The 26,781-nt window shown below is 41.8% G+C and overlaps 1 protein-coding gene and 2 pseudogenes across 1 annotated transcript in view; all 3 read left to right on the top strand.

The window, feature by feature from the left end:
* Positions 1-288: 288 nt before the first annotated feature.
* On the top strand, positions 289-2,994 carry LOC136150783 (AP-2 complex subunit beta pseudogene; annotated as a pseudogene).
* A 278-nt stretch (positions 2,995-3,272) lies between these two features.
* LOC136150711 (nucleolar protein 56 pseudogene) lies at positions 3,273-10,282 on the top strand (annotated as a pseudogene).
* Positions 10,283-19,943: 9,661 nt separating this feature from the next.
* MCHR2 (melanin concentrating hormone receptor 2) overlaps positions 19,944-26,781 on the top strand; it is an 88,189-nt gene continuing 81,351 nt past the window's right edge. Inside the window, 2 exon segments of the mRNA XM_065911407.1 lie at positions 19,944-20,108; positions 26,199-26,215. Coding sequence (XP_065767479.1) covers positions 19,944-20,108; positions 26,199-26,215 — 182 coding nt within the window.

Here is a 26,781-nt window from a genome sequence, read left to right on the forward strand (position 1 = left end):
TTTATTGGTCATTTATTTTAAAATAAATGTTCTTATGCTGATTATAAAATCATTCTGAAATAGGGCTGGCATCAGCAGTGGAGAATAATTTTTAATCATTTAGAAATTGGGAGCCATATAAGACAAGTCACTGAGGTGAAATTCAGCAGCCACGAGAAGGCAAACGGAGACTTATTAACAAGCAAAGTGTTGGGGCTTAGACTTGGGGAAGGAGTCGTGAGTGCAGGAAACCACTATAACACCGCTCGGGCCGTGCTCTCTGGGCCCTGCTGCCCCTCCCCGCCCCGCCCTTGCCTATGGTGCACATTAAAGATCCAAAACCATGACTGATTCCAAGTACTTCACAACCAATAAAAAGGGAGAAATCTTGGAATTAAAGGCTGAACTCAACAGTGAGAAGAAAGAAAAGAGGAAGGAGGCTGTGAAGCAAGTGATTGCTGCTCTGACTGTGGGGAAAGATGCTAGCTCTCTCTTTCCAGATGTAGTGAACTATACGCAGATGGACAACCTTGAACTGAAGAAGCTTGTGTATCTCTACTTGATGCCAAGAGTCCACCAGACATGGCCATCATGGCTGTCAGCAGCTTTGTGAAGGGCTGTGAAGATCCCAATCCTCTGATTCGAGCCTTGGCAGCCAGAACCATGGGGTGCATCTGGGTGGACAAGATTACAGAATATCTCTGTGAGCCCCTCTGCAAGTGCTTAAAGGATGATGGTCCCTACGTCCGGAAGATAGCAGCCGTCTGTGTGGCAAAACTCCATGACATCAATGCCCAGATGGTGGGAGATCAGGAAATTCTGGATTCTCTGTGGGATCTCATTAGCAGATTCAAATCCAATGGTGGTAGCTGATGCTGTAGCAGCATTATCTGAAATCAGTGAATCTCACCCCAATATCAACTTACCCGATCTATATCCACAGAACATTAATGAGTTACTGACAGCCCTGAATGAGTGTACCAAATGGGGCCAGATTTTCATCCTGGACTGCCTGTCTAGTTACAATCCTAAAGACAACCAGGAGGCTCAGAGCATCTGTGAGCAGGTAACTCCCAGGTTAGCCCATGCCAACCCAGCCGTGGTGCTCTCAGCAGTAAAAGTCCTAATGAAATTTCTAGAGTTGCTACCCAAGGACTCTGACTACTACACTATGCTGCTGAAGAAGCTGGCCCCTCCACTTGTCACTTGGCTGTCTGGGGAGCCAGAGGTGCAATATGCCTGAGGAACATCAACCTAGTTGTCCAGAAAAGGCCTGAAATCTTGGAGCAGGAAATAAAAGTTTTCTTTGTGAAGTACAATGATCCCATCTATGTGAAACTAGAGAAATTGGACATCGTGATTCGTTTGGCATCCCGAGCCAACATCACTCAGGTTCTGGCTGAACTGGAAGAATATGCCACAGAGGTGGATGCTGACTTTGTGTGCAAAGCTGTGCAAGCCCCTGGGTGGTGTGCCATCAAGGTGGAGCAATCTGCAGAGTGCACTATGAGCACGTTGCTTGATCTCATCCAAACCAAAGTAAACCATGTGGTCCAAGAGGCGATTGTTGTCATCAGGGACATCTTCTGCAAATACCCCAATAAATATGAAAGTACCATGGCCACACTGTGTGAGAGCTTAGATTCACTGGATGAGCCAGATGCTTGAGCAGCTATGATTTGGATGGTGGGAGAATGTGCTGAAAGAACTGACAACGCCGATGAGTTACTAGAGAGCTTCCTGGAGGGTTTTCATGATGAAAGCACCCAAGTGCAGCTCACTCTGCTCACTGCCATAGTGAAGCTGTTTCTCAAGAAACCCTCAGGGACACAGGAGCTGGTACAGCAGGTCTTGAGTTTGGCAACACAGGATTCTGATAATCCTGACCTTTGAGACCAGGGCTATATTTATTGGTGCCTTCTCTCAACTGATCCTATCACAGCTAAAGAAGTAGTCTTGTCTGAGAAGCCACTGATTTCTGAGGAGACAGATCTCATTGAGCCAACTCTATTGATGAGCTAACCTGCCACATTGGTTCTTTGGCCTCAGCCTACCATAAGCCGCCCAATGCTTTTGTGGAAGGAAGTCATGGAATCCATCGCAAATACTTGCCAATACACCATGGGAGCACCGATGCGGGTGACAGCCCTCTTGGTACCATTGCCACTAACCTGGAACCGCCTCAGGTTATCCCCTCCCAGGGTGACCTTCTGGGGCATCTTTCAAACCTTGACCTTGGTCCCCCCAGTCAATGTGCCACAGGTATCTTCCATGCAGATGGGAGCAGTGGACCTCTTGGGAGGAGGACTAGATAGTCTGGTGGGACAGTCCTTCATCCCATCAGCGGTGCCTGCAACCTTTGCCCCTTCCCCTACTCCTGCTGTGGTCAGCAGTGGTCTGAATGACCTGTTTGAACTTTCCACAGGGATTGGCATGGCACCTGGCGGATATGTGGCTCCTAGGCTGTCTGGCTGGTAAAGGCTAAAGGCCTGGAGATTTCAGGAACATTTACTCACCCCCAAGGGCACATCTATATGGAAATGAACTTCAGCAGCAAAGCTCTGCAGCAGATGATAGACTCTGCAGTTCAGTTCAATAAGAATAGCTTTGGTGTCATCCCCAGCACCTCTGGCCATCCATACACCACTGACACCAGACCAGAGCATTGATGTCTCCCTGCCTCTCAACACCTTGGACCCAATCATGAAGACGGAACCTTTGAACAACCTGCAGGTGGCTGTGCAAAACAACATTGATGTCTTCTACTTCAGCTGCCTCATCCCACTCAACGTGCTTTTCGTACAAGAGGGCAAAATGGAGCACCAGGTCTTCCTTGCAACGTGGAAGGATATTCCCATTGAAAATGAACTTCAGTTTCAGATTAAGGAATGTCATTGAAATGTTGACACTGTTCCCAGCAAGTTGCGAAACAACAATGTTTATACTATTGCCAAGAGGAATGTAGAAGGGCAGGACACGTTGTACCAATCCCTGAAGCTCACTAACGGCATTTGGATTTTGGCCGAGCTACGAATCCAGCCAGGAAAGCCCAATTACACACTGTCACTCAAGTGGAGACCTCCCGAGGTCTCCCAGGACATCCATCAGGTCTACGACAGCATTTTGAAAAAACTAATAGACTGGTCTGGTGCCCTCCGGCTACCCTGTGATCGGAGCAGGCCAAGAACTCTTAACTGGAAGAAGCTGTTATTGCCATGTAGAATCTGAACCTGGACACCCTGAGGCCACCCGCCAAGGCAGTGACTGGTTTAACCTGTGCTAACGCGAGGGCGATGCCTGCTGGAGGGTTTTCGCTTCCTGTGAATGTCTGTAACCACTGCTCCAATCACTTCCCGCCTCGGGCCACCTGCTGCTATCTGTCCTTACCTGCGGGCTTCTCCACGCTGCCCTTACAGTGGCTGGCAGTTTTGAGTGTACTCTGATATTCTGCAATCAAGAGTTCATTTCAAAAGCAGAAAAAGACAAAAAAAAAAAGTACTAAAACAAGGAAAAGTGTCACTGAGACATCAACTGCACTTTATTGTTTTATATTTTTGTACCTATGAGAAATTGAGGGAATAGTGTGTAACTGAGAGAAGTGTTAAAGCAACTGCATGGTCCTGGAGGAAAGAGACGCAGTTTCTTGCCATCCTGTGGCAGCCTTGTTCTTGATCACTTTTTTCCTCTCCAAACTCCTTTTCCTGTGATTCCTCCTGCCCCTTATTCTCATCTTATTTGATAATCTGCAGCTAGGAATAGTGGTCTTCCTTGAACGGTGCTGGAGGGTGTAGGAAATGGGGCTTGACAGTACCGAGGCGCCATCCAGAACACTGTCAAGGCTTTGGAGGGAGGCAGATCCTTCTATAAGAGTGGATGATTATGACTCACTTCTCAGAAGCTGTGCTCAAGTAAGTGTAAAGTCAAAGACCAAGTTGACAGCAGGTGGATCTAGGAGAGAAGGGACATCCCAGCCCAGGCCAGGGTCCTCAGAAGAAAGCCACACTAGGTCTATGTAGAGTCCCTTAATGTGGAGGAAGAGGCCCCAGGACCTCTTGTGTACCCTTGCAATCCATGCATACACGCGTGGAGTAAACTGAACCTCATTTGCATCAGCATGTGTGGTCTATCATCTCATTCATCTCTCTCATTATTTTTATAAGACCTGAATCAACAGACCACACCAAAAAGTTCTGAACCAGATGATAAGCATAGTCAGAAGTCTGTGTCTTTCTGGAACAAAAAACAGTGGGACAAAATCATGTCAGCAGCAGCTCCTACACTAACCACCAGCTCAGTTTCCAGCTTAGAAAAAAAAAGGTACTAATATCCTGGGGCCAGGTTTTAACTCTGAATCCCAGCTCCCCTCCTGCTCTTTAAAGGAAGTAACACCATCAAAAGAACTCACAGTTTAGGGTAACAACCACATGGGACTCTATTCTACTTCACTGCTTATTGTCTATTTAACTTTAAGCTCACTTTCTTTATTAGCAAAATGGGTAATACCCATTCTGTGCACCTTCCAGAATTGTTACAAAAATAAATAATATATGTAATGACACTTTTCAAAGTATATATAAAAGTGCTACCATAATGTTAGATAAGGTCACATATCCACCATCAACATCTATGGAGCTGTCAAACATAAACAAAGGTGCAATTAAATATGGTATGGTGATGTTTTCCTGAATAGTGGTCTCTCACACAGGCCTTTTAGCTACCAATGCCAAGTAAAACACAATGCAACATATTGGGCTATTTTTAAAAAATGGTTTCTTCACTTTTACAATATGGCAACAACAAAAAGATTTATTCATCCCTCATTTACAGTACACAATCAGAGAGAATTTAATTGTCACCATCATTATCAATCACTGGAAACAAAGAATTGGAGTGGCAAATATTATTGCAGAGGCCCCTGGCCCCTGTTTTTTTTTAAGACAGATGTTTCCAGGTAAGAACTATAAGACAAGCTACCCTTGAGTTTACATGGAAAAGACTCAAAATCTTGTCAGGAATAGAAAAGTTGAACCGAGAAATAAACTACAAGAATTTAACTTGGAGAAAATGTAAGGTTTACAAACTTATAGTGGACTACATTTTTATATTATCAGAGTAATAGAACATGCTTGTCAACAAGGGTATTGCCATAGAAGTTTTGATAACAGGTAAGAACCAACCTAAGAGATAGATCAGGTGGTTGGTTTCTTTTCTTTCTTCTCAAAGATGTTGTGATGAAATCTTGTTTATCATACTTACTAACAATCCTCTCATCCTTCTAAAATCTTGGCCACTGTGTCTCCCACTTTAAATTCTCTTAAAGTTCTCTTTCAATTCTTTTTCTCATATTCATTCTTTTGGTTTTCTGTGAGAGATTTTAGGGCATGTACTCATATAAAGGCAACACTTTTTTTTTTTTTTTTTTTTGCATGCAGCACTAACTCTAAGGTCACTTCCAGTTCTAAAATGTATAATCAATGACACTACATGTGTTTTTTAAAAGTCTGATCTGTTGAATTTCTGAGTGAGTTTCTAATTTAATGTGTAGACACATGACATTTCATCACATCATTCTGACCACTCAGATTACAGGAGGAAAGATTGTAAAAGGTGCTGTAACTCCCATCATATCACTTGTTGAGCACTTACTATAAGCCAGGTCTGGTTTAAATGCTTTTGCATATGTCATCCCCATGAAGCCTTCCAGCATGCAGAGGAGGGAATTATTACTGACAGGACCCTCATTTTACAGAAGGCACAGTTGAGGATTACAGACATTAAGGAACCTGCCCAAGGATATATGCCTCATAGTAAATGACAACACTGGAATGGAGTTGGGGCTGCCTGTCTTCAGAACCCCATGAGGCTCTCTTGGGCAAGAAGTGGTCCAGCCTCAGCTTTATAAAAGCCAGCTTCTTTGCTAAGTAGCAACTGAGGTCAGTAGATTTGATCAAAGAGAAAACATGAAGCTCAAGCAGTTTTTCTGAGTTAATAGGGGTTCTTTTTGTGATTTGGTTTTGTTTGCTTTGTTGTTGGTTTTTGTTTTTGTTGGTGGTAGTGGTTTGGTTTTTTTGTTTGGCTCTTTTTTTGAGATTTAAACTGGTTAAGCCAAAGATCCTAAAAAGGGACTAACTCCTTGGAGACATTGTACGTTTCTTATTTCCTCCTCTCCTCCCTCCTTCCTTCTCTTTAAACCCTTGGGACATCAGCAAACATTTGTCCAAACAAAAACAAGCTCGGATTTCTGTTCCTTCACACTTCAGCTGAAAACATCCAGAAATGTTCACAGGAACTTATGTGACTATCAGAGTGACTTATAACAACACAAGCTCCGCGAGAGCAGAGATGTTTTAATATTTTATTCGCTACAGCCTCCTAAGCTCCTAGATGGGCCCCAAGCACACAGCAGGCGCTCAATAAAGATGCTCTGACTGGATGAAGCCAACTTTAAGTGGCAAGGGTGAGCCGGCCCTCTGGGGCTCCGGCCTGCTTCTTGATCCTGACACTCCCCTTAGAAATGGAGACGGGGTGGGCTCCCTACCTGTCCTAGACCATGCTCTGGGGTCCGGAACCTCCCTCTCCTCCCCACCTCTCCGCAGCTGGAAGCAGCTGCGCGCGGTCTGGCCACCAGAGCTTGTCTGCTAGGACTCCAGTCTTGCAGAGAAGAAGGGCGTTCGAGGGGAGGACAGAGCACTCAGGTTTCCGCGGGGCCGGAGCTCCAGGGCCCGGGCGGCGGTACTGGGCCCGCCGGGGGCTCGGGGCCCGCGCGGGGGACCGTCAGGCCGGGCTCCACCCGCCGCTCCTCCCAGGGGCTGGATGGACCGGTGTCGCATCGCCCTGAGCATCTTCTCTCCACCCCCAAGGTATAGAGCGGGCTTCTGCGGAGGCAGCGGCGGGACGGAGCCGAGAAGGGCGGGTGGCCAGTGGGTTTCATACACAGGAAAGAAAATGGAAACACGGATGGGAAAAGAAAGGCAGAATGGCTTTCAGAGAAGCAGCAGCCGCAGCTCAGAAAGTTGGAGGGCGCGGAGCTCATGCAAGGAAAAATGCTGAATCAGAACGGCGAAGGACAGGCATGGATCGCTGCGTTATGCTTCCCTAGTAAGGGGTGCAGGGTGCCTTTCCTAAACTAAAAAAGCCAGAGTTCCTCACCCAAGTTGATGCCCTCGTCCCCTCGGCTCATACCGCGTTCGCCCCTCTGGTCTCTCGGTTAAACTTGCGTTACTCATCTGTCACAGGGCGCGTGCAAGGTTGTCAGAACTCTGCCTACGCCCTTAGGAAGCTAGCAGCTGTCAGGGAACCGCGGAGAGCGGGGAGAAGGGAATGCGGGCTTTTGTACATCAGCCCAGACCTTCTCAAAGTCCTTGGGAAATTCTTTCTAAAAGTTCTTTCTCTAGCAATGAGAGAGAAATGCACTCTCTTAAACGTCTTAGTAAGGTTTTGCCCCAAAGTTTTGTATCTTTATTTGTAGTGGAATCTTTTCATTAAAAGGCCCCTGAAGCTACTACTAAAAGAAACACCCATAAACATGCAATTGTCTTTATTTCCTGTATGCACAGAAATGTCACTGAACTTAGCTCAGTGCAAATGTGGGGGCCAGGTGTTTTCAATGAATGTTTTCTGATTTTTCTAATGTTGCATTTTCTATTTAACCTGTTTCCTAATATAACTTAGGGGGTAGAGATGTGGAAAGGAGGTACCACCTGACTGATATGACAGGATGGGGAGCCCACTATTTGTTTTTCATTTGGATCATGGCATCTGTTTTATGTCACAACTGAATTGGCCTTTTGCAGAGCAGACATGCCCTCATCTATTGCCTCCTGGCTATGACAAGATAGTTACAAGGTCAGGATTGCTTGACTCCTAGCCTAGCACAGCCTGTTAAACTGCACAGAGTAATATATTCCAAGAAAAGAGCTTGGGGAATAAAGAACCGTCTGTGTGCAGCCCACCCAATGTTTCTGAAATATTAATGGTGATTGTTAAACAGAAATTGAGATTGAGTAGGAAAACCATCACCCACTCCACTGTTCTTGCCTAGAGAATCCCAGGGATGGGGGAGCCTGGCGGGCTGTCTTCTATGGGGTCACACAGAGTTGGACATGACTGAAGTGACTTAGCAGCAGCAGCAGGAAAACCACCGGGCACTTTAAAGAGGAACCTGGGGGTCCAAGATGCTACAAGGGAATGAATTTCATGTTTAGTGTCAGCCTGCTTTCTTCAAACCCCAGAAATGGATTTGGGGAGAGGATTACTGCAATCTAGTGATAAGTCTAGCATCTTGTTAGAGTTGAGCCTGTACCTCTTAACACAAGTGATGGGCTAAGTCTGTAAGGTGCAGCAATTGTTCCACCAGACACCAAATATCTCAGTTAACTAGATTGGTCCCAGAGTACGATATGGGGGTTCCCTCTACAGAACCTTTGAAAGCCCACTAGATCCAGTGGTCAGGGCAGTGTCTGGTCAGAGGCCCTAGGTGCCCTGGGAAGGAGAGTCACAGCTCCCAATCCACAAAGGACAAGCGATGGGACATGCCCCGAAGACACTGGGACACTTCTACCTGTCACCATGACGCTCCTCCTGCATGCCACCTGGAAGGAAGCAAGGCTTTCCCTTACCTCGCATCCCACACTCACCCATCCCCAATCCCCTCTGCATTTATTTTTAACACTCTGATCCTCAGAAGTGAAATAAATACAGGTGGGAGAAATTGGAGACAGCAGGAAATGGGGAAAGAGGGCGGAAGACTTGTTCATGCCTCAGGCCTGAGGAAAAGAAAGAACTTTTGTCAAGAGCCTACTCTGCTTTAAGCAATGTTTGGGTGCTTCATTGTATTAAACCCCCACAAGTGCGAAGATAGAGAGTATCATTCTCCCACTTTACCAATGGGGAAAACGTGGGTGGGAAAAATGAGGCTCAGAGAGGTTGGTGACTATTGAAGTCACACAGCTAGAAAGTGACAGGGTTCGATTAGGCCCTAAACTGTCTGATTCCTCCAGGAAGGTAGCTTGCTTGACCTGTGAGGGTGGAGGAGGAAAGTCCGTGTGCCTCTGTCCCCGCTGTGTGTCTAGCTCCTGACTACCCTGAAGAGGGGGAACTTGGACTAAAACGATCAAAGGCTGTGCCCCAGGGATATAAAGAGATACCTGGGCCTCTTACAGAGGTGCTGGGCCTCACAGATGGTCTACTCCCCTTCTCTCCCCATCCTCTATCTCCATGTCTACACTTTCTCATCCCAAACTAGGGGTCAAATGCTAGAGAACCCCAAATGCTAGGGTTCCAGAACCATTGACATGTATCCTTTTTCTCCCTGGGGTACCACCTTTTCACACCATACCTGGGTTTCTTCTTTCTATCCCATGCTAACAGGATTGGGGATGTTATAAAGATCCCTTGACCAGCCCTGGTGTCTGAGTGATTCCCTGGGTCCAGCAAAGGGACCAAGTTTCCAGAGCCTTGAAGACAAGGACTAACACCCCAAAATACGGACTCATTTTCCACTCTACCTTCATTGGCCGAGCAGCTGCCAAGAACAAAGGCCGCATCTCCCGATACCTGGCAAACAAATGCAGTACTGTCTCACCAATCAATTGCTTCTCTGAGATGCCCACCAGTGTTTTGGGGGAGAAGCTTCAAGAACAAGTTGAGGAGCGTCTGTCCTTCTCTGAGACTGGAGAGATTCCCAGAAAGAATCTGGATGTCATGAAGGAGGCAGTGGTTCAGGCAGAGGAAGCGGCTGCTGAGATTACTAGGAAGCTTGAGAAACAGGAGAAGAAACGCTTGAAGAAGTTCGAAAAGGCTGGCTGCAATTGCCCTAGCTTCTTCAGAAAATAGTAGTGCCCTGGAGGAGTGTGAGGAGTGTGAAAGACCCAAAAAGAAGAAAAAGCAAAAGCCCCGGGAGGCTCCTCTGGAGAATGGAATGGAAGACCCGTCTGTCTCTTTTTCCAAACCCAAGAAAAAGAAATCTTTTTCCAAGGAAGAGCTAGTTAGTAGTGATCTTGAAGAGATAGTTGGCACTGGAAGTCTTCCCAAGAGGAAGAAATCTTTTCTCAAAGAAGAACCAGTTAGTGACCCTAATGAGTCAGAAAACAAAAGAGTCCCCAAGAAAAGCGGAAATTGTCTTCCAAGGAGGAGCCACTCAGCAGTGGACCTGAAGAGGCTACTGCCAGCAAGAACAGCAGCTCCAAGAAAGAGAAAAGGCTCCGAAAGTTATCTCAGGAAAGTTAGAACAGACATCTTCCTAGTGGGGCATAACTTACGGAGGTATTCCCCATCCCATCCCCTAAAGCCCAATAAAAATTAAAAGAAAAAAAAAGATCCCTTGAAATATAGCAGCAGATGCACATCTAAGGCCCAAACTAAGTGTGGCTTCAAGGTCTGCAGAGTGTAGGGAAACCCTTCCTCGGGTGGGAAGTGGGAGAGGGTAGATGACTGGAGATGCTTAGGCAGACTCGGAGGTCTCTATCTTTGGAAAGGGCAGGGGGAAATGGAAAGGGAGGAGATGGAGAGGGAGAGAGAGAATGGTTCTGATGCAGGGAAGACTTTATGATTATAGAGAAGTTTTTAAAAATTAGATTCAACTGTGTAAAAATTAATGTTGACAAAATGACAGTCTTTTAAAAATTTCCTGTGACTTAGATCTGATTACCATGCATCACGGTTAACAGTTGTATTTCATTAAATTTCAGAATAACTTGGGTACATTTTATTTAATTAATAGAACTCTTAACTCTTTCTGTATACTCAAGTAAAATAGAGTGGCTCACGGATCCAAGTATTTGGCATGATTACTGATTGCAATAAACACACACAAACATACATACAAATATACCCACGTACTTCCATTCAAAAGCAACCTGTTTCACTGTGCCCTGCCCAGCCCTGACAACCAGGTGTTCCCAGGTAAGGTGACCTCTCCTTAGCATGAGAACGGTTCAGATATAGGAGAGGATGATGGAGTATACTGAGCTTCCTTTGGCCCATCTCACTCATCCGCGTGGGAGAGTTTGTGGTACTGAGGAAAACTCATTCACCTGGAAACTAGTATTTAACAAAGCCCCACAGTTGATTGAATAAAGCTTGCCAGTGTGCTTTTAGAATGCTTACTTTCTCATTAATTTATAGGCAAACAATAAAACATAATAATCAGTATATAAATTGAAATTATCAAATTATTCAAAATATGTGCCAAACATAAGCCACTATATTCATATGAGACTATTTAACACTAGCAGATTTTCAGCAATGGACTCTCTTCTTAAAATAAAAAGCTTATAGATTAGGTGGGCAAAGAGTCAAGTGATTAAAATATATATATATTTTTTAATTTAACTGTTTTTGCCAAGAAGGAACATAAATTTTTCATAAATTTTCTTCTTTAATCTTATTTAGGATTATACCCCATATAATCCTTTAAAAGGATCTGAAAAAAAGAGATAAACTAAGGCAAGCTAAAAAGGATATGAGATGGGTTAGAATTATATTAATTAAATTAAATTAATAGCAATATAAATAATTATTGTATGTTATCAAGGACATTTTCTCTAATCAGCATTCTAAGGCAGCTCTGTCCAATAGAAAAATGAGCTACCAAGGCAAACCACATATGTAATTACAAATTTTCTAGTAGCCACATTTAGAAAGCCAAAAGGAACAGGTAAGATTAATTTTAATAATATATTTCATTTAATCATTATATAAAAATGATCATTTCCATATGTAATCAACATAAACTTGTAGTTAAGGCACTGATTTATTTTTTTAAATTTAGTCAAATTCAAAATGTTGTGTAAATTCTATATTTACAGTGCATCTCAATTCAGACAAGCCATTTTTCATGTGTTCAATAAGCCACATGTAGTTAGTGGCTGCTGAGATGCTAGGGAAAGGTCAATTTCACATGCATACTATGCTACTATATTAGATGATAGGGAAAAAATGATGAATAAAACATGACTCCTGTCCTCAATGAAGGCAAACTGTAGGAAGTCTTTTGAGCTAGGAATCTTCCTAGGGGGTACAGGACCATTAGCCTATATGTATCTTTCTCCAAATTAGAGATTCTCTCCTTCCCCAAGTCACTTCACTCCCATCTGTGAGAAAATGAATGTAATACGCTGGTTCTATTAAAATAAGATACTCTACTACTACCCGTCAAAAAATGTTTTTATAAATATATAAACCTATGATGCTTACAAAGTAAATGAAACACTCTCCCCTAGATGTAGGGCTTCCCTGGTAGCTCAGACAGCACAGAATCCACCTGCCATGCTGGAGACCTGGGTTTAATCACTGGATTGGGAAGATCCCCTAGAGAAGGGAATGGCAATCCACTCCAGTATTCCTGCCTGGAGAATTCCATGAACAGAGGAGCCTGGTGGGCTACAGTCCATGGGGTCACAGAGAGTCAGACATGGCTGAGAAACTAACACTACAACACTACAACAAAACATTATCTGAGCCTCAGTTTGCCCCATACTTTGAGATAGGTACTGTTCTTATTACTCTTTTACCAAGGGGGAAACTGAGAGTTAAAATCCTCAACCGAAGTTACACATTGCAAGTGGCAGAATGCAGTACAGTTTATATAACCATTAACCATAAATATTAGGATGTAACTCCAGGAAGCAGAAATCTTATGGGTTTTGTTCTTTGCTATAGACACTGTAATGTTTTGTTGAGTGAATGAATGACTTAAAGTTGAACATACCTGATCATTAAAATAAAGATTGCCCAAAGACAGGTTAAGTAGAATGGAAGGAGATGAGTGGATCAGGTGAAAAATAATGAGATCTCCCAGCTAGTTGGGCCACAACTTGGAGAGAAAATCTACTGGAACTCATACGTATGTGTGCATGTGTATATGGACGGGGTGAAGGCAGGTATGTACAATTGCTTTATTTTGTGCTTTGTGACTATTGAAGCATTCTTAATGATTTTACAATTTGTTAGCAGCAAATTTTTTCCCCAGATGATTTTTTCTGATATTTCACTTGAAAATAGTAACTGGTAGCCATAAAGCTGGTTCATTAGATTCACTTAATCCCATCATCATGACTATGGTTACTGGAAAATAGTTGAGGATTATTATTTCAGGATTTATTTCTAAAAATAATCAAAATTGTGTGAAATTGTCATTCAGATGTAAATAAACTCATCATCTGTTCTTTTGATTTATTCTCCACATCATGCTCCTCTTTGCCATGTACATATTCTTATCACTTTTCAGACTTCTTAACACTTTCTTTTTTCTTTAAAAAAGTCTAATTTCCTTGAAACTCATTCCTTCTTTTGCTTGTCCTAGTCATCATGAATAAATTGTGTATGTATGAAGGCGTCAGTGTATATAGATGAACAATGTGTATCAGAATACATTAAACTGACACTGTCAGTCTTCTTTCAACACCAACTTCACAAGCATAAATTTCCTTTTTTTTCTTTTTAAAGAAAAAAAAATAGTCTTACAAAATGACATTCTCAACTACTTAAGATCAGTTTTCTAGGGTTATATTCCAAGTCAGTGTCAAAACTTGCGATTTAATAAATGAGAAAGTTTTCTACCCAGAAAAGTTTCAAGGGAAAGTATTGATTACTTGGGTGGATGGAGTCACTCCAGAGGTACCACATGATGAAAGACAGGGATAGTGCAAGGTGTTTGCTGCAAAAAAGTTTTTATTAAGTTAGTCTTATTTAAGCATTGGCTTTTTTTTTTTTTTTTTGGTTGCACCATGTAGCATGCAGGATCTTAGTTCCCTGACCAGGGATAGGACCCAAGTCCCTTGCAGTGGAAACATGGAGTCTAAGCCACAGAACTGCTGGGGAATTCCTTAAGCATTGGCTTTTGTTGTAATATTAGAGGGAGCTGACCTGGATAAAAATGACCCTTAGATACAATAAAATCATATTTAACAATTGAGACACTGTTTATATAAAAAGCTCTTTAAAATAACCTCCTGAGTAAATATTAATAATATTTAAAATATGAACTATTTAAAAATAATGCTTAAAAGTTTTCAACAGCTAATATTTACCAGCCATCAGTGAATTCATATTTTCTTCCTATATATTTAACTAATGAGTAGTGTCTATTAAGGACAGGAATATAAGTATATGGTACTTTGTGAAACTCGTGAAGCACTAAACATTTTTGGACACTAGCTTTTCATGTTTGGCAGTCATATATCTGGAGGGCAAGCAGGCCATCACCTGCCATAGCTAACAAGACAAGATGAAGATCAAGGAGATTATTTTCCTTGACATGAATTTATTATTCAACTGATGAATTTCTGAAGTCTGAGATTAAGTGAATTGATCAAGTAAGAAAGTTCTTAAAAATATGACGGATTCACAAAATTTTACTTAGGATTTTCACAGATGCATCAGTTTGCCTTTACTTAGAGTACTAACATTTACAGCAGATGCTAAGTATTTGGTTTTGATTGACAACAGGAAAACAGTCACAGTCAAGACACCAGGGATCTTACTCTGTCAGATTTTTACTGATCTTACTGTGTCAGATTAAAGGTTGCAGTTTACTTTCAGAGCTCTTTCTACACATAGTATTATTTCACAGATAAATTCCTTTCCCACTCTCTGAAGTCTCCATCTTCCTCAGAAAAGTTGAGAGCTGGGAAATAAAATAAAGCAAGAGGTACAGTGAGATAGAAGGGTGAAGATAAAGAGATTTGAGTGGAGATTTAAATAGCCCAGGAGTTGTCACTAATGTTTTTAACATTTGTTAAATGTTTTAAAAAATTAATGTATAGCCATATAGATTACATTCCCAAATTTCAGATGTGAGACTCTTAGTCTTGGAAACACACAGTGTGAATGTTGGCTAAAACTTGGGGAGTTATATTCCTGTAGATTCTATTTGGAGGAGAGATATTGAAATACATAAATGATTCGGGAGATGATGGATATGCTATACATAATTCATTGGAAAAAGTTTGCATATGTCTTAAACTTAAATCACTGTTTCCAAAAGTATATATGTTTTCCAAGCCTATTAATTTGAATATATAATCCATATTTTCTTTTTTAACTTTGTGAAAATGCTAAAAAGAAGTTGTCATAAAAGTTAAATTTTCACCTCTTATCTTGAACGCTAGATTTTTGTGTATCTCCTCAAATCACTCTTAAACATCATATTTTTTTCATGACCTAATAACAGAATGAAAACTGGAATAAACTAATCATCTTGACTTTTTCAAATAGCCACGTTTGTTGTTTTAAAGACAACATGAGGTCACACTGAGTGTGACTGTTTTTCTGCATGATATTTTTCAGAGTTCAGTCAGTCATATATAACTGTTTTGCCTGAAAATACTTCTTTTGCTAAGTTTTTGCATATATTTTGGCATCAAATTTCAGCATAACACAAGCACAAAGTTAACATTTATATTAGCTGATTTTTAAAGTTTGAAGTAACTGAGTAGAAAAGTGGGAAAAATAAGATGAAAACAGGTATTAACATCAAAAAAGAAGAATGAACATAAATTTAGGTTATTGCCTTGAAACTACATGGTTGATGTCAGACTGCTTTGTAAAAACTATTTTTACTGTCAATATTACCTGGAGAGCCATATATAAAACCCTCTCTTTAGCGGTGACCATCAATCTGATTTTTCCAGTTATCACTTCTTTGCTTTGCTTTATATTTTTACTGTTATTATATGTATCTGTGGAAAATTATTAAAGAGATGGGAATACCAGACCACCTGACCTGCCTCCTAAGAAACCTGTATGCAGGTCAAGAAGCAACAGTTAGAACCAGACATGGAACAACAGACTGGTTCCAAATCAGGAAAGGAGAACATCAAGGCTGTATGTTGTCATCCTGCTTATTTAACTTATATGCAGAGTACATCATGAGAAACGCTGGGCTGGATGAAGCACAAGCTGGAATCAAGACTGTTGGGAGAAATATCAATAACCTCAGATATGCAGATGACACCACCCTTATGGCAGAAAGCAAAGAGGAATTGAAGAGCCTCTTGACAAAGGTGAAAGAGGAGAGTGAAAAAGTTGGCTTAAAGCTCAACATTCAGAAAACTAAGATCATGGCATCAGGTCCCATCACTTCATGACAAATAGATGGGGAGACAGTAGAAACAGTGACAGACTTTACTTTCTTGGGCTCCAAAATCACTGCAGATGGTGACTGCAGCCACGAAATTAAAAGTTGCCTACTCCTTGGAAGAAAAGCTATGACCAACCTAGACAGCATATTAAAAAGCAGAGACATTACTTTGCCAACAAAAGTCCATATAGTCAAAGCTATGGTTTTCCCAGTAGTCATGTAAGGATGTGAGAGTTGGGCCATAAAGAAGGCTGAGCACCAAAGAATTGATGCTTTTGAACTGTGGCATTGGAGAAGACTTTTGAGAGTCCCTTGGACTGCAAGGAGATCCAACTAGTCCATCCTAAAGGAGATCAGTCCTGAATTTTCATTGGAATGAGTGATGCTGAAGCTGCAACTCCAATAGTTTAGCCACCTGATATGAAGAGCTGATTCATTGAAAAAGACCCTGAAGTTGCAAAAGATTGAAGGCAGGAGGAGAAGCGGATGACAGAGGACAAGATGGTTGGATGGCATCACCGACTCTCTGGATATGGGTTTGAGCAAGCTCCAGGAGATGGCAAAGGACAGGGAGGCCTGGCGTGCTGCAGTCCATGGGGTCGCAAAGAGTAGGACATGACTGAGCAACTGAACAACAACAAATATGTATCCCTAATAACACTAAAAAAAAAGCTGAGTGCCGAAGAATTGATGCTTTTGAACTGTGGTGTTGGAGAAGATTCTTGAGACAGCAAGGGGATCCAACCAGTCCATCCTAAAGGAGATCAGTCCTGGTGTTCATTGGAAGGACTGATGTTGAAGCTGAAACTCCAATGCTTTGGCCACCTGATGCAAAGAGCTGACTCATTGGAAAAGACCCTGATGCTGGGAAAGACTGAGGGCAGAAGGAGAAGGGGACGACAGAGGATGAGATGGTTGGATGGCATCACCGACTTGATGGACATGGGTTTGGGTGGACTCTGGGAGTTGGTGATGGACAGGGAGGCCTGACATGATGCAGTTCATGGGGCCACAAAGAGTCGGACACGACTGAGTGACTGAACTGAACTGAATAATATAGATTAGTTTTGCCCGTGTTTTAAAATTCTACCTAAATGGAATCATACTATAAGAAATTTTGCTTTTTACCCAGTCTTAAGTTGTTAGATTCATTCATGTTATTGTGTCTGTATATATTGTATCTGTTACATATTGTATCAGTTCCCTTCTAATGCTATACAATATTTCATTAAGTCAATTTATCACTTCTGGTAACCATCATTTTACTCTGTGTTTCTATAAGATCAACATTTTCAGATTCCACTTGTAGATGAGAACATACAGTACTTGTCCTTCCCATCTTATTTCACTTAGCACAAAAGCCCTTGAGGCTCATCTATGTTATCACAAAAGGCAAGATTTCATTCTTTTTTACGGCTCAATATTATTCCTGTGTGTGTGTGTGTGTGTGTATCACATTTTCTTTTTCCCATCAGTGCACACTGAGACTGTCTCCATGTTTTGGCAAATGTAAATAATGCTACAGTGGACATAGGAGTACATGTATCTTATGATACCAATGTATTCATTTCTTTCACATGTATACCCAGGAGTGGTGCATTAAAACCAGTAGTTCTAGTTTTTAATTTTTGAGGAAAGTCCATTCTGATTTCCATAGTGGCTGCACTAATTTACATTCCTACCAATAGTGCGAAATGATTCACTTTTCTCCACATCTTTGCCACTTGTTCTTTTCTTTTTTTATAATGGCCACCCAAACAAGTATGAGAAGATAACTCATTGTAGTCTCACTTGCATTTCCCTGATAGTTAGTTTTGTTGACATCTTATCATATACCTGTTGGCCATTTGTATGTCTCCTTTGGAAAAAAATGTCTCTACAACTCCTTTGTGTTCAGTTGCTCAGTCATGTCCAACTCTTTGCGACCCCATGGACTGTAGTCCATCAGGCTCCTCTGTCCATGGGGATTCTCCAGGCAAGAATACTGGAGTGGTTTGCCATGCCCTCCTCCAGGGGATCTTCCCAACCCAGGGATCACACCCAGGTCTCCAACACTGGAGGCAGATTCTTTACCATCCGAGCCAATTGGGTTGCTTATATTTTGCTAGTGAGTTGTGTAAGTTCCTCGTGTGTTTTGGATGTAAATCACTTATCCGATGACTGATTTGAAAATATTTTCTCCCGTTCAGTAGGTTGCCTTCTGATTTTGCTGATTATTTCTTTTGTTGTACAGACTCTTTTTAGTTTGATATAGCCCCATTTGATTATTTTTGCATTTGTTCCTTCATTTTGATGTCATGTTCAAAAAATCATTGCCAAGACAAGTGCCAATGGACATTTTCCCTGTTTTCTTCTTAGTTTTATAGCCTATGGTCTTACATTTAAGTCTTGAATCATTTAAATCAGCATATAAGCAATGCCTGTGTCTTTGCATGCTTTCTGGTCATTGCCCTCAAATATATTTTGAGGATTTTCTGATACCTGAGGATAGCTGTTTTTCCCTTTAAAAATGATTTGCATTTCTATCTACTTGGTATCTAGGGGGCTTTTCAGGCCTGGACCACCTAAGTTCAAGCCTTGAGAGTCCGTGGCCTGCCTACTCATGGTATAAATCTGCGAGGATTCTTCTGGAGCTTCCCGGGGAAAATCTGCTTTTCTTTTCCTTCTCTGTCTACTCTCCATTCCATTCCAAAGTCACCCAGGCAGCTCCCTCAGAGCTCCCAACAGTTGTAGAGGTAAGAAAGGAAAACGTAAATCAGGTTCATTCATAGCTCAGACTTTGCCCCTGGGGCCCCAACTCAGAAGAAGGGTTCTTCTGCAAACTTCCCTCCTTCAATAGGCTGAGAGCCTTGATGTCCCTCTGGACAAAATACAGACATTCAACCAAAGTTCAAATTGCTGGGGCATTAATAAGCACCTTCTGGAGAAAGATAGCCGTGATGATTCAATATTCCTCTTACCTTGTAGTTACTGGATCTCATCTAAAAACTAGCCAAGGAGGGCCCACTAATTTTTCAGATCTTGAATATTTTTAAATTGCTGTGTACACACACGCACACACACAGACATACCCACATATACATTTTTCTCATAATATTTTATTGCTTTCAGTGAGAGGGTTAATCTGAGTTACTCAGTTTACTATTACCAGAAACAAGACTTAGATGGCATTTTTTTAATGTCTTTTATCAAGATGGTTGACCAAGCAAATAATTTCCCGGCTCCATCGGTTTGGTTTGTTTACTTTTTATTTTCAGGTTGGTTGCTGGACATTTTTTCCTGTGCCATAATTCTTCTTTGAACATGGTCCCCTGACTTGTTACAATGCTTCCCTTCCCACACTGTCCTTTACTAGTCTAACTCTTCCTCATCCCTCAAGACAGGCCAGGAATCATCTTGGGAAGTCTTATCCCACTGCTTTTCTAAGCAATCAGGGTTGGAGGCTCCCATTCATTTTTATCAGAGATAGAGAAGATATACTTAACAACCTAGGCACTGTGGGGGTTCTAGCCAATACAACTGACATTCAAGTCAACAAGAACAAATACCAGCTATAAAAAACTAGTACCAGTGTATCCTGAGTAAATATTAGCTGTGCTTGAAGCGTGTACTACAATCAGGTGGAGAACACGTGCGCACTATCCTAGTATACTGTTCAATAATTTACTGTTTCCATGTCTCCTCTGGTAATTCATCACATCATATGGACAGGAGGCAATCATACTCAACCTGGAATCTTATGTTGCATGAATTTTGGGTGCAAAGAAAGCCCCAATAAATGTTTTTGGAATTAACAAAAACTCATATGGAAGGAATTACCTCAAAATGTCATTAAATCACATCCTATTCCTTCACAGCTTTAACTACTGGGAGCTCATGGACAATGAATTTACTTCACTCATCCTGTTGTAACACCTCTGCTGAACTTTTGAAAAAATCTTGGAATGGAGAGTTTGCTTATCAAACCCTCAGCATGGTGGATACTGTCATCCTTCCTTCCATGGTTGGGATCCTCTGTTCAACAGGGCTGGTTGGCAACATCCTCATTGTATCACATAAGGTAACGGCTTCTTTTTCTTTTCCATAATTAGCTATGTTCTATAATTCCTAAATGAATCCTTTCTCCCTTGTAGAATTTTTCCTAATGAAATCAGATTTTGGAAACATTTGTTTAAGATACTTAAAGAAGATCTATAGATATTTTCATCATGTAAATATTTTCATCAAGTAAATGCTGAGTCACAGATTTCAAAATGAAAAAATCTAGGCCAATGCTGACTGCTGAGTCAGTAAATTTTTAGAGCAGCAATTCTTATTCTTAGCCACACATTAGAACCATGATGGAGCTTTTAAAAATCCTAATACACAGTTTCTCCCCCAAACAAATTAACTCTGAATCTCAGACAGCAGAGCCTAGGCTAGGATTGAAACTACTTCAAGGCAACTATTTTATTTTCTGGCAATAAGAGTTATCCTAAGAGGCTGATCTGGTTTGGCTGGTAAAAGGGACTCTTCTGCACTCATTTGGGCAAGAGAGAGACTGTACCCCAGTCACCCAAACATTCAGGCAGTCATGCATGGTGGGCTGTTCCCTACGATACAGACCACCCCAGTGTGGGCCAAGCTGAGAGGCATCTGCTCCCCATCACCTCCTGCCTTTCTGTCACAACCCCCACCTAATTCAGCTAATTTCCTGCTTCCTCTCAAACCTACAGCATGAGGTTTAATTGGAGCATGAAGAACAAGTTACAGTTGGCCCCCAGTATCCATGGGCTCAGGATCTGCAGGTTCCACACCTGCAGATTCAAGCAATTTCAAAAATATCTTGAAAAAAATTCCAGAAAGTTCCAAAAAAGCAAAACTTGAATTGACCGTCCTCTGGCAGCTATTTCCATAGCGTTTACATTGTATTTAATGCTGTTTACATAGTATTTTCATAGCATGAGGTACTATAAGTAATCTAGAGATGATTTAATGTATTAGGGAGAATGTGTGTTGGTTATAAAGAACACAGCACCATTTTATGTAAGGGACTTGAGCATCTTCGGATGTTGGTATGGGGGGTGGGGGTGGTGGCTGTCCTAGAAATGACCCCTCGTGGATATAGAGGGACCACTGTACTTGTTCTCTACCAGCTTCAAAAAATGGATTTAGAGTTTGTATACGCATGCCACATTATTACATGATTATCTTTGCTCTACTGATTATTTTCACGTTTAAGTTTTACTTGTTTTAATACATACAAGATGTTAAAACTTTTTTGACCTGGTCTCTGATCATGCTTATAGCCACCATTTTAAAAGATTTTCGTCCTCCAGTTCAGTTCAGTCACTCAGTCGTGTCCAACTCTTTGTGACCCCATGCACTGCAGCACACCAGGCCTCCCTGTCCATCACCAACTCCCGGAGTTTACTCAAACTGATGTCCATTGAGTCAATGATGGCATCCAACCATCTCATCCTCTGTCATCCCCTTCTCCTCCCGCCTTCAATCTTTCTGTCCTTATTTATATTATAAAACAATTTTAGGGCTTCCTTTGTGCCTCAGTGGTAAAGAATCCGCCTGCCAATGCAGGAGACATGGGCTCCATCCCTGGTTCGGGAAGATCACGCATGCTGTGGAGCAAATTAAGCCCACGTGTCACAACTACTGAGCTGGTGTTCCAGAGCCCGGGGACCACAAAGACTGAACTCGTGTCCTGCAACTGCTGAAGTCCACACATCCTGGAGCCTGTGCTCCACAACAAGGGAGGCACCACGATGAGAAGCCAGCGCACCACAGCAAAAGGTAGCCCCGCTTGAAGACCCAGCACAGCCAAAATTAAAGAAATAAAATTATTTTCTTAAAAAAACCACATTCTGGATTTCTACCAAAAGGTGTTTTCAGCATTATAACAACACATGACTACAACAAGCTTTTGTGCAGTACGTTACACTACAAAGCACATTAAAAACTCATTTACTCCCCCCCAAACAGCAGTATTATTCTTATTATACTCATTTGAAGAAAAAGGCTCAGGAGAGAAAATAACCTATCTAGCATCACACAGCTATAAAGTAACAGTCCTGGCACTTGAATTCAGATCCCATGATTCCAAATTCCAGGCTATTGACCCCACGTTAATGACATCAAACTGGAGAAGGAAATGGAAGCCCACTCCAGTATTCTTGCCTCAAGAGTCCCATGAACAGAGGGGCCTGGAGAGTTACAGTCTACAGGGTCGCAAAGAGCCAGACAGAACTGAAGGGACTTGGTACGCCGGCAGTGCACATGAAACAGATCAGCAAAACTGTCATTAAAGCTGGAAAGATGGTTGGACTTCCCGTGTGCATGGAAGAATCCTCACAGGACCAACGGAAAACAAGAGCAGCCCTCGGGATGGTAACACGAATGACAGTATCCCTAAGAAAGCCCATCACTAGTCACTTTGCCCAAGCGGCTTCTCATCAGCCAGGCCACTTTCAAATTTTTATTGTCACTATCTCTGTCATTAAATATTAGATATCAATGGTATTTTTATACCATCCATAATTGAAGGTTTATTTGGTATACTGGAATTCTACTTCTAATAAATTCAGGCATTCCTCATTGTGTCCTGTAAAACCATTTGTGAATATCAAGCATTTAAAATTATTTCTTAAGTTCTTATTTATTAAATTTTTAAATATTAAATTATTAAAATTATTTTTTAAGTTGAAGCAGTTCAACTCAATATGTATTACTAAATACCTGTTACATGCCCAGTGCTTTTATAAGTGTTACGTACATACCAAAGAAATACGGCAGCATCTGTCTCTAAAAGTTCACGATTTAGTGGAGGAGATAAGATTCAAGTACATGAACCCATTTGAAAAATAATGCAAGGTATTAAAAACAATCAAATGGGAGGGGGAAAGGTGGTTCAAATAATAAGTTCCAGGAAGGGAGAAGAAAGTAATCAAACAGTCTCAGAAAACTAAGGAGGCAATAGCTTGGAGTGGAAAGTTAATAGAGGACTTTCCCGGTGGTACAGTGGATAAGAATCTGTCTGCCAGTGCAGGGGACATGGGTTTGATCCCTGGTCCAGGAAGATTCCACCTGCCTTGGGGCAACTAAGCCCATGTACCACAGCTACTGAACCACACTCTAGAGCCCACGAGCTGCATCCACCAAGCCGGTGCACCACAGCTACCGAAGCTCAGGAGCCCCAGAGCCCATGCTCTGCAACAAGAGAAGCCACTTTGAGTAGCCTGAGCACCACAATGAACGGTGGCCCCAGCCCCCTGCAACCAGAGAAGATCTGGGCAAAGCAACAAAGACCCAGCACAGCCAAAAATAAGCAAATAAATAAAAATTTTAAAATGAAAGTTAATAGAGTCCTGGGGTGGGGGGTGCGGTTTCCAGCTCACTGTTTGCCTGTTGCACCTGATCACTTCTCCTTCCATCTTTCCTCATGCCCCTCAGAATTTCTGCCATCCTGTCCTAAAGAATTCCTGGTAGCTCAGCTGGTAAAGAATCTGCCTGCAATGAGGGAGACCCCAGTTCGATTCCTGAGTTGGGAAGATCCACTGGAAAAGGGATACGCTACCCACTCCAGTATTCTTAGGCTTCCCTAGCTGCTCTGCTGGTAAAGAATCCGCCTGCAATGTGGGAGACCTAGGTTCAATCCCTGGGTCCCTGAGAAGGGACCTAGGTTCAATCCCTGAGAAGATCCCTTGGAGAAGGGAAAGGTCACCCACTCCAGTATTCTGGCCTGGAGAATTCCATGGACTGAATAGTCCATGGGGATCACAGAATCAGACATGACTGAGCAACTTTCACTCACTCCTAAGGATACAAATTGTGTGCCTCATGCCTCTGGAGCGTTAGTCCTACAGTTCAGAAACCAAATTCTTATAAGGTGTTAGTCCTCCAGAAACGGTTGCATTTTTACAGACAACTTTTATTTGCAAAGACTCGAGTGAAATTCAGGCCCCATGACAAGCAATTGAAGAAATATTTGGAGCCAGAGAAATCTCTTGGTCCCTCTCAAATTACACCAATAGACAATGGACCTGATTCCATCCACTCACATGGAGACCAACCTGGCAAAAAGAAGAAATTTGGAATGCGAGCTCTTCTTAAAGTCAATATTGAGCTGTAATTCCTAGAAACAGTTTCTCAGTAGTAAGTAAACTGCCATTAAACTGGAAAAAAAAAAAAAAAAAAGAGGGAAAGAGGGAAAACCTGAGCTGTCATCCTTACAAACTATTTGCACTGATTGTGAAAAATCTATTACTTCTTCATATCATCACCATTTTATAGATAACATGTGAGAAGATACATATTAATAGAGCTTTTAAGATAAACCTTTTATTTGTTCAAAACTCATTTGAAGGCAACTTAGTCTTTATTTTTATTGCTAAACTGTTAATATTTTTCTTTGCAAACTCTTCTCCAAAAATTTATAAATCAGTCCAAAGTCATTTGAAAGTAAATTAGTTTTAATATTTTGGGCTTAAAATTTAACACTTTTTGTTAATTAATCTCCAAAATTTTTAAGGCAATTTGCATTAATGTTTCTAATCATGCTTTGCCATGATGTTTTACTTGTTACCTTCTTAACAGAAGGTAGCTCAGTTAAAGGATACACTGAATATTAGTAGTACTACACTAAAAATAAGGAGAAATAGATACACTTAAAGAAGATTTAGGGCTTTCTCATTTATAATAAATACTGTATCAGAAGAGAATGAATAGAATAGTCAGATCATTAGTGACACTAGGAAGCAAGAAATAACCTAACTTCTGACTTTGCCAATGGAAGACTACAAATATTTGAAAATAATAGATTTAAAGAAGATGGAGCTTCTGGAATAAGATATCTAATATGGCTTTCTTAAAAACTGATTTGTGCTTTAGGAGTGTAACTATAAAGTAATAAGGCCAGATCACTATTGGTCTGTCATATTTTAAATTCATAGCAGGTCAAAAAGGAGCCAGATTAAAAAATGTAGGAGGAAAATTGGTCCAATTATAACATGAGACTTCCCCCTTTTCTTCTTGGGAGAGGGACTTATGAACTCAGCCCCATTACTCAACTATTCTCCGTAGCCACAGTGGGTCCTGGGGAACTACTTCGATAAAGGAGATGCCAATTTTCTCCACGGTCCTCCCCCACCACCCTCAACGTCCTGAACACATCCTTCTCCTGTCTGCTGACAGACTGTTACCCAGTGGGCAGAGACGCTCGCAAGGATGCTTTGTCTCCCTATAAATAAAATGTTCCCATTGTGTCTTCCCCTGCCCTCAACTGGTTGTCAAGTCAACTAATTCACACTTAATCATGAATTACTGAAACATCTTACTTTTTAACCACTTCCCCCAGGTGGTGTCTACATTTTACACAGAGGTTACAAGAAGGATAGTGAGTGTTCCTGAAGGAATACTAATGGCCCAGTGATGGAAATCCAGTTGCTAAGACAAAGATGGGAAATGCGTGAAACAAGCCTCCTCCTTTTTCCCACCCAGCTGAAATAATAACTAAAGCCCCCTCTGACCCAGCTCTCTGCTGCTCTCCGAGTATCAGCCACATGTAAGCTGTTGTTGGGGTTGACCCACACCCATGCTGCACACATAACGATATGTTTAGATGCTACGAACCTCACAGCCACGTCTGTTTAAATGAACGGGAAAGATGGTTGGAGACCCTCATTGCTATGGTCCAATGCATCAAGACAACTCTGGAACCTAAAGGGGTTGAATGTCTTCCCTCAAGGACACAATAAATGAAGTCACAGAAATGAAATTAGAATTTCCAATTCGGTTCTCTTTATGCAGAGTTAGCAAATATGTCACTCTGCTCTAAACTCTCCCATCCTTTGCAGTCATCTCTAATCACACAGGTCTGTCCTTTCCCAGTGACTGTGTGATGACTCAAAATTCTTTTTCAGCACAGCTCCTTATGAAATAAATCACTGCTAATCCATTGGAGTTGGCTCATGCTGATCTCAAAACAAATGGACTGCCAGTTATTTCTCCAGCAAAAGTGGAGTTTACTCGGGCTCACCAAAGTACAGCAATTTGGGATCTGCAGCTATGGCAAGCCACGGGCAAGACCCATCCAACATGGGAAGAACAGTCTCTCATTAGCTAAGCTTTTGCCAGGCAAGAAGAGGAGGTCTTTCTTCTCTTCAAGCTCTGCTACTGCAGAGCGTGAGAGCATCCCCTTCTGGTGCTCTGACTCCATTTTAATTGAGGTTTCAATTTATTAATTTTTACACTCACAGTAGGAATTTAATTCAATGAGAGTTAAATGCCAAACAGGGACTAGTGAGGCAACTCAGAGATAAACAAAATTAGGAAGCTACCCCAAGGCCACCACCCCTTTCCTGGACCTAGGTTGGATAGAGGGGGAAAAATGTAGCTTAACAAATCCTGGAAATGTGGGCTGCTACTGGGGGCTGCAACCACAGTGGGATCTGGGCCCAAGGAACAGAGTCTGCAGGGGAGGAGGTGGAGCCATGGGAGGAAGGCAGCCAGGGCCACAGATGCCAACAACACAAAGGGGAAGGAAATACCCTGCCTATCCTTTCTTCTCACCCTCCAATTTCCCTCCAACAGTGCTTCCTATTGGCCAAATAAACCAAATACCAGTTAGCAAGGAGACCCAGAAATAAAGGGCAGAATAAGCTGATCAGCAAAGCATCATCCTATATGCATGGTGTTACATGTGTTTTTTGGTTTTATTTAACCTATTGCAT

Source organism: Muntiacus reevesi, chromosome 19, assembly GCF_963930625.1.
Source record: "Muntiacus reevesi chromosome 19, mMunRee1.1, whole genome shotgun sequence".
In the NCBI taxonomy this organism is placed as follows: domain Eukaryota; kingdom Metazoa; phylum Chordata; class Mammalia; order Artiodactyla; family Cervidae; genus Muntiacus; species Muntiacus reevesi.